Here is an 18,198-nt window from a genome sequence, read left to right on the forward strand (position 1 = left end):
CCCTGCATATGGGAAGGCTTGAAGTCACCTGCCCTGTGCTGGAGAGAGGAGATGGTGGTCATGCCCAGGCCTGGTTGGGAGTGATTTCTATTTCTGCTTTGCCTGGGGCCCCAATGGGGGGTGGTCCCATTGCCCACCCACTACCCACTATGCCATGAGCTCACACAGGCACAGTTCTCGTCCTGTGCTGCTGAACTGCAGCAGCCCCAAGTCCCTCCAAGGACGGAGAGACTGTCACTCTGTCCTTAGAACAAAATGGCCAGCTGTTCATGGCCCTCACCTCTAAAATTGACTGTCTCGGTCCTGAGCTCAGTTCCACACCTGTGGCTTCTCTGTGAGTGTAAGGGCTGGGTCAGAATCTCAGCCTCTGTCACCCTCCTCATTACAGCATGTGACCCTGGGAGCAATGGCACGTCCCTTTGTCCAGCAGCACAGGGCCAGGAGGGGCAAGAAGTGAGAAATCAACCAAAACATGGGTTCGACCCAGGCCAGACTCACCCCTCATCCATCTCAGGAGAAAATGACATTCGAGCAGCTCAGCACTGAGCCATACTGAAAATTAGGCTCCCTGCAAGCTCATTATCGAAGTCTAGACTTGAAGATAGCAGGTTTTGATAATTTACCCAAGTTCCCGATGCTGTTTTGAAAAAGGCCTCGGGTGACATTCTGCAGTTTCGGCAAAAGGCACCACAGACAGTTTGTAAACAAAAGATAACATGGATGGTGGATCAGAGCTCTGTCTGGAACTGGGCTACAGTTTCAGAGCCTGGTTTAAACCATTGATACCTGACAATTCTTCATCCGTTTGGGTTATTTTAGTAACGGTTACAATTTTCTCCATTCCCTTTTCATGTTTGTTTATTTTTGTTTAGGGACACACATGGCAGCATTCAGGAGTTCCTCCTGGCTCTGCAATCAGGACTCACTTGTGGCAGGCTCAGGGGACCATATAGGAAGCTGGAGATTAAATCCGGGTGGGCCATGTGCAAGGAAAATGTCCTCACTCTGGCCCTTTCCTCTTATTTCTTCTTTTTTTTTTTTTTTTTTTTTTGGTTTTTTGGGCCACACCCGGCATTGCTCAGGGGTTACTCCTAGCTGTCTGCTCAGAAATAGCTCCTGGCAGGCACGGGGGACCATATGGGACACCGGGATTCGAACCAACCACCTTTGGTCCTGGATCGGCTGCTTGCAGGGCAAACACCTCTGTGCTATCTCTCCAGGCCCTTCCCTCTTATTTCTTATCTTTCCCTTTTCTGGCCTCTTTGTAATAACTTTTTTTTGGGGGGGGAGTGCTCAGGGGCTACTACTCCTGGCTCTACACTCATAAATTGCCCCCAGCAGGGCATCCCCATATGGGATGCCGGGATTCAAACCACCGTTCTTCTGCATGCAAGGCAAACGCCCTACTGCTTGCTATCTCTCGGGCCCCTTTGTAATAACTTTTTTTTTTGTGGGCCACACCCTGTGATGCTCAGGGGTTATTCCTGGCAATGCGCTCAGAAATTGCTCCTAGCTTAGGGAACCATATGGGACTCCAAGGATCAAACAAAGGTCCGTCTGGATCGGCAGCATGTAAGGCAAATGCCCTACCACTGTGCTATTGCTCCAGCCCCCTCTTTTAGTATTCTAACATATCTGATTATGTGTATATCTGACTTAGGAATAAGATGTACTTAGGAATAAAAATGTACTTTCTGGGACTGGAGCCATAACACAGAATGGAGGGCACTTGCACCCAGCCAACTCGGGTTCCATCCCCAGCATCCCATAGGGTCCCCTGAGCCTGCCAGGAGTGATTTCTGAGTGTAGAGCCAGGAGTAACGCCTGGCTTCAAAATAACAATAAAATGCACTTTGTTTGGAATGAGCAACACCTAGCCAAGCTCAGGGTTCTTCCTGACTCTGTGCTCAAGATTATTAAAATGTTGCTCTAGGCCAGAGAGATAGCATGGAGGCAGGGTGTTTACCTTGCATGCAAAAGGTCTGTGGTTCGAATCCCAGCATTCCATATGGTCCCTCAAGCCTGCCAGGGGCGATTTCTGAGCGTAGAACCAGGAGTAACCCCTGAGGGCTGCCAGGTGTGACCAAAAAAAAAAAAAGTGTTGCTCTAGTGATCATGCAGTTTTGGGGATCAAAGTCAGACCGGAAGTACCAGGCCAGGTCCAGGAGGACAGAGAGAAGCTCAGCGGACAATAAGCTTGAAGGATCCTGGGCTGTGGCCTGGGACCTCAGAGAGCTGGGAATGAAGTCTGGACCCACTTGTATAGCATTAGCATGAGGAGCCAAAGACGGTGCAGCTCCAGCAGGAGAAAACCAGACGAGGGGATCCCTTCACCCCTTTCATCCACGCCACTCTTACAGCATGTCCAGGGGCAGATGGGGTATCGAGACAGCAGTTACGGGAGGGGACAGAGGATAGTCTCTCGTGTCCTGATTTAGCCCCATCTTCTGTTGAGCTATTGGCTCCTGCTCTGTGCTTTTTCCTCTTTGTGGTTTTTTTTTTGGGGGGGGGGAGGGGTCACACCCAGCAGTGCTCAGTGACTACTCCTAGCTCTGTGCCCAGAAATCACTCCTGGTAGGCACAGGGGACCATATGGGATGCCGGGATTCTAACCACCGTCCCTGTGGCCAGAGAGATAGCACAGCAGTAAGGCGTTTGCCTTGTATGTAGCCAACCTGGGACAGACCCCAGTTTGAATCCCAGCATCCCATATGGTCCCCCAAGCCTGCCAAGAGCGATTTCTGAACACAGAGCCAGGAGTAACTCCGGAACGCCACAGGGTGTGACCCCCCCCAATAAACAAACAAACAAACAAACAAACCACTGTCCGTCCCAGGTCGGCCTCGTGCAAGGCAAATGCCCCACCACTGTGCTGTCTCTCAGGCCCCATGCTCTTTCCTCTCCGTTACAATTCAGCACGGAATTGGGAAACAGTGAAGACGAAGCGGCATGAACACCAGCGCTGTGGGGCTCCCAGAATCCGTGTATCCATCTCCCTCCTACACGCACCGTCGAGATATGTGGCCACGACCTCCCGCGTTTCCTTATTGCATATTTATTGTTTCATTTCCTCTAATGAGGCCGTTAGTCAGTTTTTCATTAACCGTATCAAAGGCGGAGGATGGGGCGGGGGGGGGGGGGTCGTTGCATTCTAAATGGGACCATTTTAGCCCCAAATAGGAGAGCTCTCTCACTGCTCCATTGGTGAGATTATTAGGGAATTTGTTTATAAATCAAAATAACCACACCACAACGTCCAGTGGGTTGGGCCACACTCAGTCGCCATCTGCCCGGTCACCCTGCACTCATCTGCCGTCCTACCAGTCACCCCCACGATGTGCCTGCTCTCCTAGGGAGGGGAGAGGGTTTATGGGGAAAGTGCCCAACGCAGCCCAGACAGCTTCTCCCCAACCCCTCCATGTGCTTGGCCACCCCCAGGGCAGTTCCCGAAACAGCCAGACTCCCCTGCTCCTCACTCAGGCCCCATTGAGCTCACCTGCACGGCCTCTGGCAGGCATCCAGGTCTGAAAGTTGACACTCTGGAAAATTAAATTCTGCTGCCAGAAGTTTTTCACTCAAGCTCCTTCTCCTGACTGCTCTCGGGCACAATCAGATCAATCCTTCAGGAACGTCTGCAAATCTGAAGTTAAAGGAAAGTATATTGGTGTTTCGTTTTCCTGCTGCCAAAGGCACCAATCTCATTTCTCATGAGTCCTGCTGGCAGGTTCTGCCCTGCAGAACTCTACTCTCTGTGTGTGTGCACATGTGTGTGTGTGTGTGTGTGTACATGTGAGCACACATACTCCCGAGTGTTTTCATGAGCGCATGCACATGTTTGCACTCGTGCGTCCATATGTCCACAATTTCTTGCTGTAGGTTTAGGACTGGCTTTAACCCAAGAATTCTGTTTGTTTTTCGCTTGGGGGCCACTGGTGAATGGTGGGTTGTGCGTTCCAAAACCCCAGAGAGGAAAAGGGATTCCCATGTCCCATGTCCAGTATGACAAGAGAGGCAGGTCCGGCAGGCAGCAACTCAGATGCAGGAAATAATCCACACACAGTCAGTTGGGAAGGAATAGCAGGCCAGAAAACTAACCACAAGTTGTTCATGCACAAGTCAGTTGCTCCACCACATGGAACCACAAGCCAAGATGGTGGCTCCTCCTCCAGACCTCCTGAGTAGTCTTTACTGGGATAAACAAAGCCCACCCCCCCCTGTGGGGAGGGTTTGAAAAAGCCAGATGAAGAGGCAATGGGGAAACATCTTTTAACAGGAAAACCAAAGGAATCAATTGAGAGACATCTAAGTAGAAGGCAATATGAGGACCAATCCAAAGGCCTCTACCAACAGGCCACACCCAGTGATGCTCAGGGGTTACTCCTGGCTCAGGCAGTGCTCAGGGGGTAGTTCTGTGCTCAGAAATCGCCCCTGGCAGGCTTGAGAAACCATAAGGGATGGCTAGGATCAAACCCGGGTTGGGCCCAGTTGGCCACATGCAAGGCAAATGCCCTACCGCTGTACTATCACTCCGGCTCCAACCCTAGAAACTCTGAATCCTGTTTCTATCACACTGGTCACCCTCACAGGTGAGTCCTGCTCTGTACTGTGAAAGCACCAGATACCTGTCCCTGGACTGAGTCCCCAAGCAGAATGTGCCAATGTGCTTCAGCACAGCCAAGCCAGGAACCGTCTGCCCAGCTTGCCTGAGACACAGCCCTTGGCCTGGCCCTACAGGCTCTGACGCATCTGACACGACTAGGCCTACTGGGTTCTGATGTGTCTGAGCCTATATGTGGGCCCCGGCCACAGGTGCTCAGCCAGTGAGAGAGTGTGATGTGTGGCCGTGAGTGGAACTGGGCCAATTGGGCATGCCTAACCAGTCCAAGACAAGTGGGATGTCAGGGATTTTCACAACCTAGTTCAGTGGCCTTGACTAAAGCAACAGGATCTAGACTAATTGAAATGTTCTTATTTATTTATTGCTGAGTATAACATGAACCCATATCTCGTGGGATTTAAGGCAACGGAAGTGTATTCTGTAACCAGATCAGAACACAGCAGAGGAAAATAAAGTGCAGTGGAGAGATGGTACAGCAGCCAAGGCCCTTGCCTCGCGTGTGGTTGACCCTGTTTTATCTCCAGCATCCCATGTGGTCCCCTGAGCCCTGCCAGGAGCGACCCTTCAGCATAGAACCAGGGCACTGTGCAGTGTGACCCCTTCAGCCCCAAAATAGAAATGACTCAAAGTCTTGATAGGTCTTCGCACCTACAGGCGCTAAAAGAGAACATGGAGAACCGGAAGGAAAGAAAATCAAAATTAGGGCAGAAAGAACATTCCAGAGAGAAGAGGCAGGGGATCCCAGGGCTCATTCCTACAAGCTGAGGGATAAGAGAAGGTCGGTGAGAAAGACAGAGTGTGGCTGTGTTTGCCTGCCGGGCACTTCAAGTCCTTGTCTTGGGAGCACTCTCTACTTCAGACTCTCGAAATGTGCGTGATCTTCCTGAAGTTGGGAGAAGAGAATAGTATCTGCATATTGCCTTGCAGTGTTAGTCATCATTAAAACACTAATTATACGGATGTGTGACTGCGCTGGAGGGGAGGAATCGATAATCCATAAGACGTCAAGCGTGTTGTCCTGAAGCAGAAATACCTCCAGCCTGATTCCCCAGATTCCTGCTGAATTATTTAAATTCATTTCACTCCATTATTAGGAAACCGTCTTAATTTTACCGATCCTTTATACGAATATTACATTTTTATGTGAAACATGAGGCTCCCTTTGGATCTGGGAAATGCAGGTGGGTCAGGCCTGAGATTGGCAGATTCTCCATGGCTCGCACCTGCTACTGGCATCGCCAGCTTCTCCTGCCCCAGGGTTTATGCCCAGGCTCTGGGGTCTGTGCCCAGCCCTGGGGCAAACTCGGGTATCAGAAGGGTGTGTGTGTGTGGGCATGAATCAGGATCCTGGACAGCCCCTGGATTATTGGGTGCCACTTGCACACCATTGCCCACTGGCCTGCAAAGGGTGGGAGAGGGAAATGCCCATCAACCCTGGCACTTTCTTGGGCATGGAGACAGGGCCCGGGGCTAGATCTCTGGTGCTTGGACCTCACCTGTCTCTGCAGATATCTCAACTCCTGCCCTGTCCCCCGGGGACTATGGCAGAGAAACCCACCAGGCCCCAAGCCAGCACCTCCCTGTTCAGGACCTTGCGACCTCCAGCAGCCACAGAGCTGGTCTAGGGGCACTTCCTGAGGGACTCTCTGCTCCAGGGAGAATCCCTGTCCCTCCTCGAAGGGTTCCTCAGCTTCCAGGCAGGGCCGTGGTGTTCCCTGAGGCATGTCAGCACTTCCCTATGTATTGAGGCTGAGACACTGTGGGATGAAGTCTGCTGTGGGAGGGCAGCAGAACTTACAACTGGCCCAGGAACAGGTGGTCCCTAATCTTCTGCTATCTTGCCAGACCAGGCAGCTCCACTCTCCCTGCTGTAGTGTTAAATAATTAATGATGGTGCTGGGTGGAGATGGATAGATGGAGGGACCTTTCTCTGCCATCCCAGGCCAAGTAGCTCTGCAACCCACTTCAGCTGGCGGGTCTGGAGGTTCATGAGAGCGGCGGGTAGAAATCTCACTCACAGTCAGGCTTCAGGAAGTATCAGCTTTCTTCATACCCTATCCACCACATGTGTGGCCTATATCATAACCAATTAAGCATTCAGCCATTCTTAGCTTGCCCTGCGTCTTTTTTTTTTTGGGGGGGGGTTGGTTTTTGGGCCACACCCTGCAAGCCTGCTTCCCTCTCACCATCCCAGCTCTGCCCTAGACCCACTACGAGGTCATCCTCACAGGAGAGTGCAAACTGCAGGCACACACACGAGTACGAGTACGCCAGAAGCACATGTACACACATGTAATCACACACGTGTAGCACAGATACAATCACATACAGAATTCTGTGTACATACAAAATTCCAAATTCACATGCCCACACAATTACAGACACACATACACACAGAGACATATATGCACATAGAGTTGTACGTGTTATTCCACCCTCATCTTCTATATAACTTTGTCTTAGGGCAGGGGTCCTCAAGCTTTTTAAACAGGGGGCCAGTTCACTGTCCCTCAGACCATTGGAGGGTCTGACTCTAGTAAAAACAAAACTTATGAACGAATTCTTATGCACACTGCATAGATCTTATTTTGCAATGAAGAAACAAAACAGATACAAATACAATATGTGGCCCGCGGGCCATAGTTTGAGGACCACTGCCTTAGGGTAAGACCTGCCCATTTCTGGGAGGTGTCTTTGGGAGGGATGACGATCACCTGAGGAGCGGAGAAGGATAGAGGGAGATGGAGGAAGAAGCAGCAGGAGAGATGGCTGAAAGGGGTAGTGTTGTGTAACAGCCCTTGATAGGGCTGACTGATGGAGGGATGGAGGACGAGGCCTTTCTCCTCCAGCTCAGACCACGCCTCTGCCACCCTGTTTAGCGGGTGGTTCTGAGGCAAATGCGGTGGGTAGAAAGCCAACAGGCAGTCAGGCTTCAGGAGATCTCAGCTTCATTCAGTGGATAAGGCTGAAGAATCCTCAGAATCAGCCCCAGCCATCTGCAGACCCTTGCTTTTATACACCAGAATCAGGTACCACCCTAGGTGGGAGCAGAATGCTAGGTCACACCCTAGGGTAAGGCACAATTATTGATTAGGGTAGAATCAATAACATAATAATCTTATGGAAATGTTTACATACATAACAGGGTAGAATGCAGAACCAATAATGAATCTGGCTTGAAAGGTTATGATAGGCCACACATTGTGGCTAGGGCCATGAATAAAGCTGATGTCTCCTGGAACCTGACTGCATGGAGTTTTCTTCTCGCCGCTATCCTGAACCTGCAGACCCACTGGCTAGAGGACATTCACACACACTGACTCACCAGTACACAGAAACCTATGTCTGATACATGTTTTCACACAGATACACACGGACATAGGTGACACCTATGCTCATCCTTAGGTGCACAGAAACATGTGTACACAGCAACACACACATGAACATGGGTGCAGGCACTAAAGTGAAAACCTGGGCAGGCAGACACACACTGACACTCCATACTTACAAACCTTACACTCTCATACACTCGCTCACAACCGCACCCTCCATGATCTGTGCAGAAACCCACAGAAATACACTGTCCCATCCTTTGTGAAACTGCCCTACATCTGACAGGTCTGGTTTATCCCCTGAAAGCCTCTACCTGCCTGTTTTCACCAGCACAAAAGCTGCGGATTCCCATCCAGGAGCTGCCTTCGGGGCAAGGCTGCAAATGGTAAATCGTGCTTAGCTGACAAACAGCCCCGCATCAAGCAGTTTGTCTCTAAGTGCATAATTATGGTGTTTCTGCTAATTACCTCGTGGAGACAGGTGACTGTTCTATTAAACCTAATATCAGTGCTGCAGTCGCAGGTCCCTAGAGAGCTGCTGAGGGCGGAGGCATCTGGGTGTCCCACTGACTATCTGGCAGTGCCTAAGTGGAAGGGGGCTTCAGCCATTGTGCAGGGCACCAGACTGGGGGGTTCTGGGGTCCTAAGTGACCAACAGCTGGGTCGGGCCCAGGCCCACCCTGAATCCCTCATATGCCCCCACAGTGGGGAGCCCAGGTTTTCTTTTGTGGGGGGGGGGTCTCACCCGGAAGCTCTCAGGGGTTACTCCTGGCTCTACGCTCAGAAATCGCTCCTGGCAGGCTCAGGGGACCATATGGGATGCCAGGATTTGAACCACCATCATTCTGCATGCGAGGCAAATGCCCTACCTCCATGCTATCTCTCCGGCCCCAAGGGGAGCCCAGGTTTTAACATGAGAACAGCTGTGCCCCTGGTCCTCCCTGATGAGGGGGAGGAACATTCTTAGCCACCCTCTGTGTACTCCTATGCCTTCTTCCATGCTCCCCCTTTTGCTTTCTCCATCACTCTCCATGCTCCCCTCCATTCCTCTCCTCCCCTACCCCCCCCCCCCGTGCTCCCCTCCATCCCTCTCTCCAGCACCCTCCATCTGCCCCACTGTGCCCAGCCCAGCGCTGGTTCGCTCCCATCCTGGGGCTCCCAACCTCACAGAGTGTCAATGCCAATGCTGCCAACCCCAACACTGCTGCTCGGAGGGCACTTCAGAGGCAATATTTTCCCTGCTCACTCTGAGAAGAGACTTTCCCCATAACACAGCCATGAAACTTTCATAAGCAGTAATTATGTGTTTATTATGTGAGTGGTAAATTACCTATTATTGAGGAGAAGGTAATTCTGCCTTCCAGACCCTGCACTTACAGACACCCCAGGGGGCTCCCACTAAGCCCTTCCCCTCACTGGGGGGAGGGGGTGGCAGGGTCCAGGCCTGTCCCCAGGGCTTGTCCTGGGCCAGGGGACATGGGAGCAGAGACATCCCCTAAGTATCCCCCAACAGGAAGATCTCAGGCCAGGCCAAAGTCTGGGATACTGCAGGGCTTCTTTCCTCCCTCCTGCTGGAACGTCATAAGGGAGCAGAGCATCGACCTCTGACCTCCCTGAGACCCTGAGGCCACCTCTAGGCAGGACCTGTGAGGATGGGGGGGCTGTGTTTCCAGAGTGCTTGTGAGATCCCCAATCATCCTAGCACTTGGCTGCTCATACAAGGCAAGCAGATGCTTGATACCCCAACACCGGATTCCCCTCTACTTCAGACACATATCTCCAGGTTTCAGGAGGCAGCTTAGGGCAGACAGGCAGGGTGACCAGCAGCCAAGCCTGTCCCTGGAGAGTAGGTACCAGGGCATCCCAAGGTCTGGGCGCTGCCTGGTGGGCTACTCCTCCTCCAGGCCACAGCTGATGGCTCCTCACTTGCCTCTCAACACACTCACAGCCCCAGACACACACTGAGGAGATCACCCATGTGACCCCATAGGAGGGGCCCCAGGTCTCTGTACCATCAGCTGACCCAGGAGGACCCCTCACCCCTGGCTGGCCCCTGGGGGAGGACTCAGGACAGAGGAAGTCAGTCCCCCACAACTGGTGCCCCTCTAGGGAAGCAGACGCTGTGTCCTCCCACTGTCTGGTGACTGACACCCAACAGTCTGCTCTGGGTCCCCCTCCATTTACCTCAGGATCTGCAGAAGTCTCTGCACCAGTCTCCAGCATGGCAAACTGGGAAACAAAATGGAACGAAGTCACGAAGTTAGGGCTGGGCTGTGGACATGTGCCAGTGTAAAGTGAGACTAACTAAAGAACCTAAGCAAAGGTGTCCCCCCCACACCCTTCCTCTTGCCAGTAACTTCTTCTTCTTCTTTTTTTTTTTTTTTTTTTTTTTTTTGGTTTTTGGGCCACACCCGGTGGTGCTCAGGGGTTACTCCTGGCTGTCTGCTCAGAAATAGCTCCTGGCAGGCACGGGGAACCATATGGGACACCGGGATTCCAACCAACCACCTTTGGTCCTGGATTGGCTGCTTGCAAGGCAAACGCAGCTGTGCTATCTCTCCAGGCCCAGTAACTTCTTCTTTTGGTATGTAAAATGGTATGTAAAAAGCTCACCTGGATTACAGGACCTAGATAAAGAGAGAGTAGTTCTGGCTTCTGGGGCGGGCAGAGAGAGCACAAGGCAGAGGCAGAGAGAGGCCATGAGGCAGAAAAGCAAACTAACTCCGATCAATCTGTCCTGACTGACTTGGTATTATTTCTTCACCATTACCCTGCTTCATCAGACTTGTCCGTAAGGGTTAGAAACATGGCATGTGGGGTGGTTTCACAACCCAAAGATTTTTATTTTACAATGACAATAGTCATGCCAGACTGCAGCCCCACCAAGTGGGTCCCATGTAACTGGAGACATGATGTCCATTCAGAGAGAGACCGACTTGGACCCACAGTCCATTAGATCCTGAGGTGCCTGCAGCCGACAGGCTGGGCAGCAGCCTGGAGGAGAGTGTGAAAGAGCCAGTCCAGGGACAGGATATTTGGGTTTTGGCACTGCACGCCTGCCCAATGCCTGCTCCTTCCTCCTCCCCCTCTGTTGCATTAATTATTAATTATATAAAGTCCTAGTGGTGCATGGATGAATGGATGGGGCCTTTCTCAGTCCAGCCCCATTCCTGTAGCCCCTTCCGCCAGCGGGTCTGTTGGCATCAGGGTAACGGCGAAGAAATGATCCATAGGCAGTCAGATGAAGTTTCAGGAGAAATCTAGCTTTATGACAAGGCCCTAACTGCCATGTGCATATTTTTCACATGGCCTCTAAGCCAAGCAGCCACTCTGCATTCATTCTCTCATCTCCCTGCTACATCTGCCTTTGTCCCTTTGCTGCACCTCTATCGATGAAGAGTGTGCCCTTCACCCCCCTCCCAGGCCACTCTTAATTACCAACCAGACACCCCTCCCAGCTGTGGGAAGGTCTCACTATCCAGGTAAGATAGGCAGGAAGTTGGGGAAGGGGTAATACCCCTCCACTAAATGGGCACTTAAAGAACACTAGTGCCATGACATGCTTATTGCCACTCAATCTCTCTGGATCTAGAAATCCCAACAGGGGTGGGTAGAAGTGTGGGAATGAGAAACTGCTCCATCCCATACGCAAACCTACCACATTCGCACACACATGTCCACACACAGTACAACATGCACTGCACATGCACAAATGAACACAAACATACTCATGTACACATAACATAGATTCACAGGGACACACACTGCTTTTACATTATAGACACATGTGTACATATACCTCTGTGTAAATGTTACATGTTTGTTGTGCGTACATGTGTGTGTAGGCACATGGTGTGCACAATACTTACCAACTAGCCTTGCATGTATTCCCACGAGCATCTTCGAGTCCCAGGATGCAGCAACACAGTGTCTCCTGAGCCAAGACCATTTGCTTCGACCAGAGCCAGGAACTTGCTGCAGAGTAAAGATCTCCACTGATGTGGGTGCCTTCCTCTCAGGCAGAAAGACAGAATGTAGCTAACAACTTCTGCTATGTCCAGTCCACTGAGGACCCTGCTCCCCTGCATGCTGGCTGTGGTGCGGGGTGAAGGCAGCCAGGCTGGGGAGTGGGTGGGATGTGGGCAGTACCCCCAGACAGGTTGGCCTTGTGACTGGACTGACTGCTGGTCTCACAGTCTCCCTCAGGCTTCCCAGGAGCCTCAGGGAAGGACACCTTCAACCCCTTCTGCCTGTATCCCAGGGCCTGGATGGGAAAGCCCAAGAAGTGTCCGTTTGACACCACGCCTGGCAGCTCAGTGTGAGTCCATGATAGCAGGCGAGCACAGCCCTATGGTTCTGCTCTGTGGATCTGCCCCATGGGTTTGCCTTAGGGATCTGCCCTGCCCTGCTCTGCACTGGGTGATTGTTGGTGAGCAGAAGGCCCCTCCTGAGAGACCCTCATCCACCGTGGTTCTCTTCCACTGTTCCTGAATCATGGCAGTTTTATCAACTGCCTTCTCTCTCCCTGTTCTGTTCTCTAGAGGCACCACAGACACTTGAAGCTCTGCCAGAGGCACCATCAGCCCGTCTGGCTTGCCCTATCCTTTGCCTTGGCCTTGCAACTATATGTGAACTGGCGGGGAGCCCCAGGCTCTCCTATTCACACCTGCACCCTGCAGATCACTGACTCAGCAGCCCAGCCCCCTGCAAGCTTCTCCTCTGAGGGGTCCCGGATGGGACAGTGAAAAACCCTGGGAGGTGCCAGGAACACCCTCCTGGGCTGGCTCTTTAAGAGGAGGAGGGGCAGCTGAGGAGGCAGCAGTTGCCATGACAGCAGGGAAAGCCCCGCCCCCAGCTTCACCAGCTGCCCAAGGACAGGCAGGGGACAGGACAGGCAGGGACAGGACACTGGGTTTGGAAAGCACAGCCAGAGCAGGGAGGCCCAAGGCCAAGGCCAAGCCATCCTGAGCCAGCAGCAGAAAAGGACAGAGGTGGCGACCCTCTGGATGGACCAGCCAGGATATAGAGGGGACAGAACACACAGGCTGTAACTTGGCTTAGTCTGAGCAGCATGTCCCTGCTGACAGCCTTTAGGCACAGAGCAGGATGTGAGCCCACGGGGGCGGCAGGGACAGACATGGGGGCTCCTTGGTGTGAGAGCTCTCTCTGGTTCCCGCCCAACTCTCGCCCTTCACAGCCCCATTGGGGGCTGTGTCCAGCTGTGACTCCATGATCCATGCGGAATGGGGCTCCCCACTCAGTCACTGAGAAAGGGGTGCCCACAAGCAGGCCGCTGGGAAAGGCCAGTCAGTGGGCAGAGCTCGGGACCAGAAGGTGGGTTTCAGTTTTGGGAAATGAGGCTCTCCCGAGAGTCCCCTCCTGCTCCTGCTCATCCTTACATAGATCACTCCCTCCAGCCTTCCCATTTCTCATGGGATTCGCACCCTCAAACATATCCACAGTCCAAATCTGGGTGGGGTCTCTCGGAAGAGTCCATCAGCTCTGCTCTGGAACGCACTTTCTCAAGAGGGGCTTGCTACTTGCATCCCCAGACTCACACACTCAGCTTCCTGCTAAGACCCCAGCCCTCAGCCAGCCCCAAGACCCCCACACATGCCAGTGCATGGAAGAGGACAAAGACTTGGGCCCAGGGCAGGTGCCACTCTCAGGGCCAGGGGGCTTGGGAAAGGTGGGCAGGGTATGCCTGCTGCTGCAAGCACAGACTCCAGGGTCAGAAGTGCTCGGGTGGAGTCAGTCGTGAGGTATGTGGGGAGCCCCTGTGATGCACAAACCCAGAGCAGCCCCATACAGGCGATGGAAGACAGTGATGGGAGCCAGTTGCCATAGTGACAGATGTCCCACGGGGGCTGCAGAGGGGCATGGGGGCTAGTGTGGGGGGTCCCCCACAAGTCATGTCAGACTATTATAAGCCAGAAATGGCTCTGAAAAGACAGGATGTGTAGACCTAGAAGCAGCCCACACTCCTGCGGTGCCTCTGTGCCCCACACCCCAGTTTCAGGACTGCTGCCACTCATATGCTTCTCCTGCTGCAGTTTCTGCTCCTGGCAGTTTCCTGAATTTGTGGAGCTTTGCCCCCCCAATAAACTAATCTCTCCACACCAGCCTGTGTGCTCCCCACTCCACCCACAGACCTGCACCCGATGTTCCCTTCTTGTCCTAGAAATATGCTCCACTCCTGCCCCACAATTTCTAACCATGCCAGTGGCATCTCTTAAGCCTTTTAATAAAGGCTGTGATGGTCAGTTTGTCTTTCTCATCACTGTCCCCTCAATACCTGGTACAGGTAAATCTACAACCCACTAACAGTGAATGAGGGGGTAGATGGGCAGAAGGTGCCACCCTGCAGGTGTCCCATGTCCACCCGGCTACAGGCAGGATCTGGAGTCTGGTGGGGGCAGGAATGGAGTCTGGGCTAGGTCACAGGGCAGTGGCCACAGCTGGGCCTCGGGGAGTGACCGCACAAAACAAAGGCCTCAGAGCCACACAAAGCAGCCTTGTTGGGAACAGACCCCCAAGTTGGGCCAGTGGGGTGACTGGAGGGTCAGACAGCTGCACTGCGGGGGAGGAGATGAGGTGTTTCCGGCCCAGCCTCCAACCCCAGCAGAGTTGACACAGGAGGAGATTCCTTCCAGGACTGCCTGTGGCCAAGCGTCCCAGGGAGGGGATAGTCCTAGGGGAGCTGAAGGCACAGCTGGGGACAGTCTTGCAGGGACTGAGGGCCCAGTGAAATTTCTGGCCAGAGCCACTGCCCCACACTGAGAGACCGGACCTAGTCCAGCCCCAGCCCTGTTGTTACAGAGGAAGGAGCATCTCTTCCCTCAAGGAACCTGCAAGGCTGCCTGGGTGGTCCCCCTAATCCTGCTCTGACCCATGCCCTCAAACCAGTTCCCTGAGGGGCTCAGCACCACAGGAGGGACAGACCTTCAGCCCTGCATCCCTGGGACCAAGTGAGGCACCTGCACTCACATTCACAGAGTTCACCTGCACTCACATGGTCACTCTTAGTCACACTTACACAGAAACATGCTCTTACACACCCAAACTTACACACACGCCCAAACTTACACACCCACACATACTCATATGGTCTCAAACACCCACATTCACACTCACTGACACAGGCATACAATCACATGCTTACACACATGTTGTATTAAATATTAATTATAATGTCCTAGATGTTCATGGTTGGAGGAGCCTTTCTTGGCCCATCCGGCGCCTGCAGCCCCTACAGTGGGTGTGTAGGTATCTGACAGCGAAGAAATGACCCACAGGCAGTCAGTAGAAGTCAGGAGACATCCAGCTTTATTTAGGCCCTAAACCTCCTGTGCATATCTCAAGTAGGTTCTAAGCTAAACAGCCTCTGCATCCAAGCTCGCTCTCTCTCCTCTCTCTCTTCTCTCTCCCCCCTCCCTCCCTCCTTCCCTCCCTCCCCGCTAAACAGCCTCTAAGCATCCAAGCATCCAAGCTGTCTCTGATCACTCTCCTCTCTCTCCCCTCCCTCCCTCCCTTCCTTTTCCTTTTCCTTTTCTTCCCTCCCTCCCTCCCTCCTTCCCTCCCTCCCTCCCTCCCTCCCTCCCTCCCTCCCTCCCTCCTTCCTTCCTTCCTTCCTTCCTTCCTTCCTTCCTTCCTTCCTTCCTTCCTTCCTTCCTTCCTAACTCTCACCCCTCCCCAGGCCACTTTAGTTAACAACTACAGACCTTCCCAGCTGTGGGCTGGTCTGACCATCAGGTAAGCTTAGCATTTAGCCTTGGGGATGGGGTAACACACACACATACTTACTGTGACATGTTCTCCCATGCTCACACATTTTGTCTCACACTTGCACACACACTCACATGGTCACACAGATGCTCACACTTAGCCAATCAGTCACACACTCACATTTGCACTCACATGCTCAAACTCAATTCCATCAACACTTGCACTCACGTGCTCACAAAAACTCACATATATGGGCCGGAAAGATAGCATGGAGGTAGGGTGTTTGCCTTATGTGCAGAAGGACAGTGGTTCGAATCCCGGCATCCCATATAGTCCCCTGAGCCTGCCAGGAGCGATTTCTGAGCGTAGACCCAGGAGGAACCCCTGAGTGCTGTTGGGTGTGACCCAAAAACAAAAAAAAACAACTCACATATGCTCACAACTTACATGCTTACACTTAAGTCACACGTTAACAGTTTCTTGCTCAGTCACATGTACTAAGCTCTCAAATACACTCGCACATGCTCTCTCTCTCTCTCTCTCTCTCTCTCTCACACACACACACACACACACACACACACACACACACACACACACACACACACTTGCCCATACACGCTCTGATGAACAGATGGGAGCAGAGCAGAGCAGTGGAGATGGGGGGCGGGGAGTTACTTTCAGTACGGACCGAGCTAACGTGGTCCCCAAGGGGCCTTCATGGAGAAGTGACAACTGCTGACTGAGGCCCCAGGAACAGAACGAGAGGATGGAGGAAGGCCCAGCCCTGGCCAAGCACGACACAGGCAGAGATAGTCCTCAGCTGGCAGAATCCTTTAATCCTCCCTGTGACCTCAGAAGCCTGGGAGTCCTAGGGGAGGAGCGTGGGTGACCCCTGAGCAGGTCCCAGGGCTGGCTGCGATGTGCCCATTGGGCAAAGACTGCGGAGCTCGCTCAGACAGAGTCCTGGCTGCCTCGGCCCCTCTGGACTACCAGTCCTACAGTCTCTGACACCCACACCCAGCAGGGCCGCTCCTACTGAATTCTGCCCCGATATTCTCGGTGAGTTCATCCCAGGGGAAGGACAGCCAGCAGAGGATTGGCCAGGACCCACCAGGGAAGGAAAACGCCGGGGGAGACCCCAAGCCTCGGATCCCAGGCCCGGCCCAGTCACGGGGGACCCAGCTCGGACAGAGGAGCTCCAATGAGGACCCTGTCAGAGCTGGGGGGCCTTGGGTGGAAACAGAGGTCACCCCTTGAGCTCCCTCCCGAGCTGGAAAGCGGTTGCCACGGCAACTGTCAGACGCCACCAACTCCCAAGTGACAGCTGGGGAGGGGAGGACGAAGGCGGGAAGGGAAGGGGCCGAGCACTGCAGAGGGAGTCTGTCTGCAGGGACAAAGAGCCGGAGAGCAGCGCCGGCTAGTTCCCGCGTCACCCAGGTACCGAGAAGCCGGAGGCCGAAAAGCCAACGCGCCCCCTTCCCCTCCCCACTCGCCCGGGTCCAGCGAGACGACAGGGAGGCCCCGCCCCGGAAGCGGCTGCGGCCCGCAACCGGAAGTGACGTCGTCACCCCGCGCCGGAAGCGCCCCCGAGCGGGCCGGAAGTCGCCGTGGCGCCATTTTGTTGCCCGCCATGGCGGCCGCGTCGCGAGGGGCCCGGCGCTGCGGCGCCTTTGACTGAGGGGCGGTGAGGGCCGGGCGGGGAGCGGCGGGGCAGCGAGAGGCGCTCCGGGCCATGTACGGCGCGGGCGGCGGCGGCGGCGGCCGCGCCAAGCCCGACAGGAAGAACGGCGGCGCGGAGGAGGCCGGGCCGGGCGGCGGCGGCGGCGGCGGCGCGGGCGCGGGGTCCCGGGTGGAGCTGCTGGTCTTCGGCTACGCCTGCAAGCTCTTCCGCGACGACGAGCGCGCGCTGGCGCAGGAGCAGGGACAGCACCTCATCCCCTGGACGGGGGACCCCAAGATCCTCGTCGACAGGTCGGTTCCTTCCCCGCCCGCCCGCCCGCCGCGACCCGACCCTCTCCTCCCCCGCCGCCGCGCGCGCCTGCTCGGCCCGGGGACCCCCAAGCGGAGGACGTGCGTCCGGACCCGGACCTGGACCCGATCCCGATCCCGCCGGCCTCCTCCCTCCCCAACCCACTCCCGCCGCCGCCGCCCGAGTTAGCCTACCTAATGCAGACGCGCGATCTGGGTTTCGGGGTGCGATCCAGGCCGAGGCGAGGCGCTGCCCTGCGCCTGGACTTGTGTGACAGGACACTTTGGGATGAAGGACCTCGTTTGGGAGCTCAGGAGGTCTTTTTGTTCTTTTTTTCTTTCTTTTAACAAAAAGGCCAAGGGAGACTAGACTGCTTGGAAAACGGAATGAGATGCAGTCAACCTGCCTTCTCGTCCTCCTCGCCCCGGAATCTGGGCCTAGGCAGGCTCTCTCTCTCTCACTTTTGGGGATCGGCTGTGGCCCCCCCCTCCATACACACACACCCAACCCAAGGCCCCAGTAGGAGAGTCAGCTCTAAAGGAGCCAGGCGGACC

At 54.2% G+C, this 18,198-nt stretch overlaps 1 protein-coding gene across 2 annotated transcripts in view; it reads left to right on the forward strand.

Annotated features, from left to right (window-relative positions):
- The first annotated feature begins 17,407 nt into the window (after positions 1-17,407).
- Positions 17,408-18,198, forward strand: part of SFSWAP (splicing factor SWAP) — a 32,366-nt gene continuing 31,575 nt past the window's right edge. For both annotated transcript variants that reach the window (XM_049769202.1, XM_049769203.1), the window contains exon 1: positions 17,408-17,646. In XM_049769202.1, coding sequence (XP_049625159.1) covers positions 17,408-17,646 — 239 coding nt within the window. The remainder of the gene's footprint in view (positions 17,647-18,198) is intronic.

Source organism: Suncus etruscus, chromosome 2, assembly GCF_024139225.1.
Source record: "Suncus etruscus isolate mSunEtr1 chromosome 2, mSunEtr1.pri.cur, whole genome shotgun sequence".
Lineage (NCBI taxonomy): Eukaryota > Metazoa > Chordata > Mammalia > Eulipotyphla > Soricidae > Suncus > Suncus etruscus.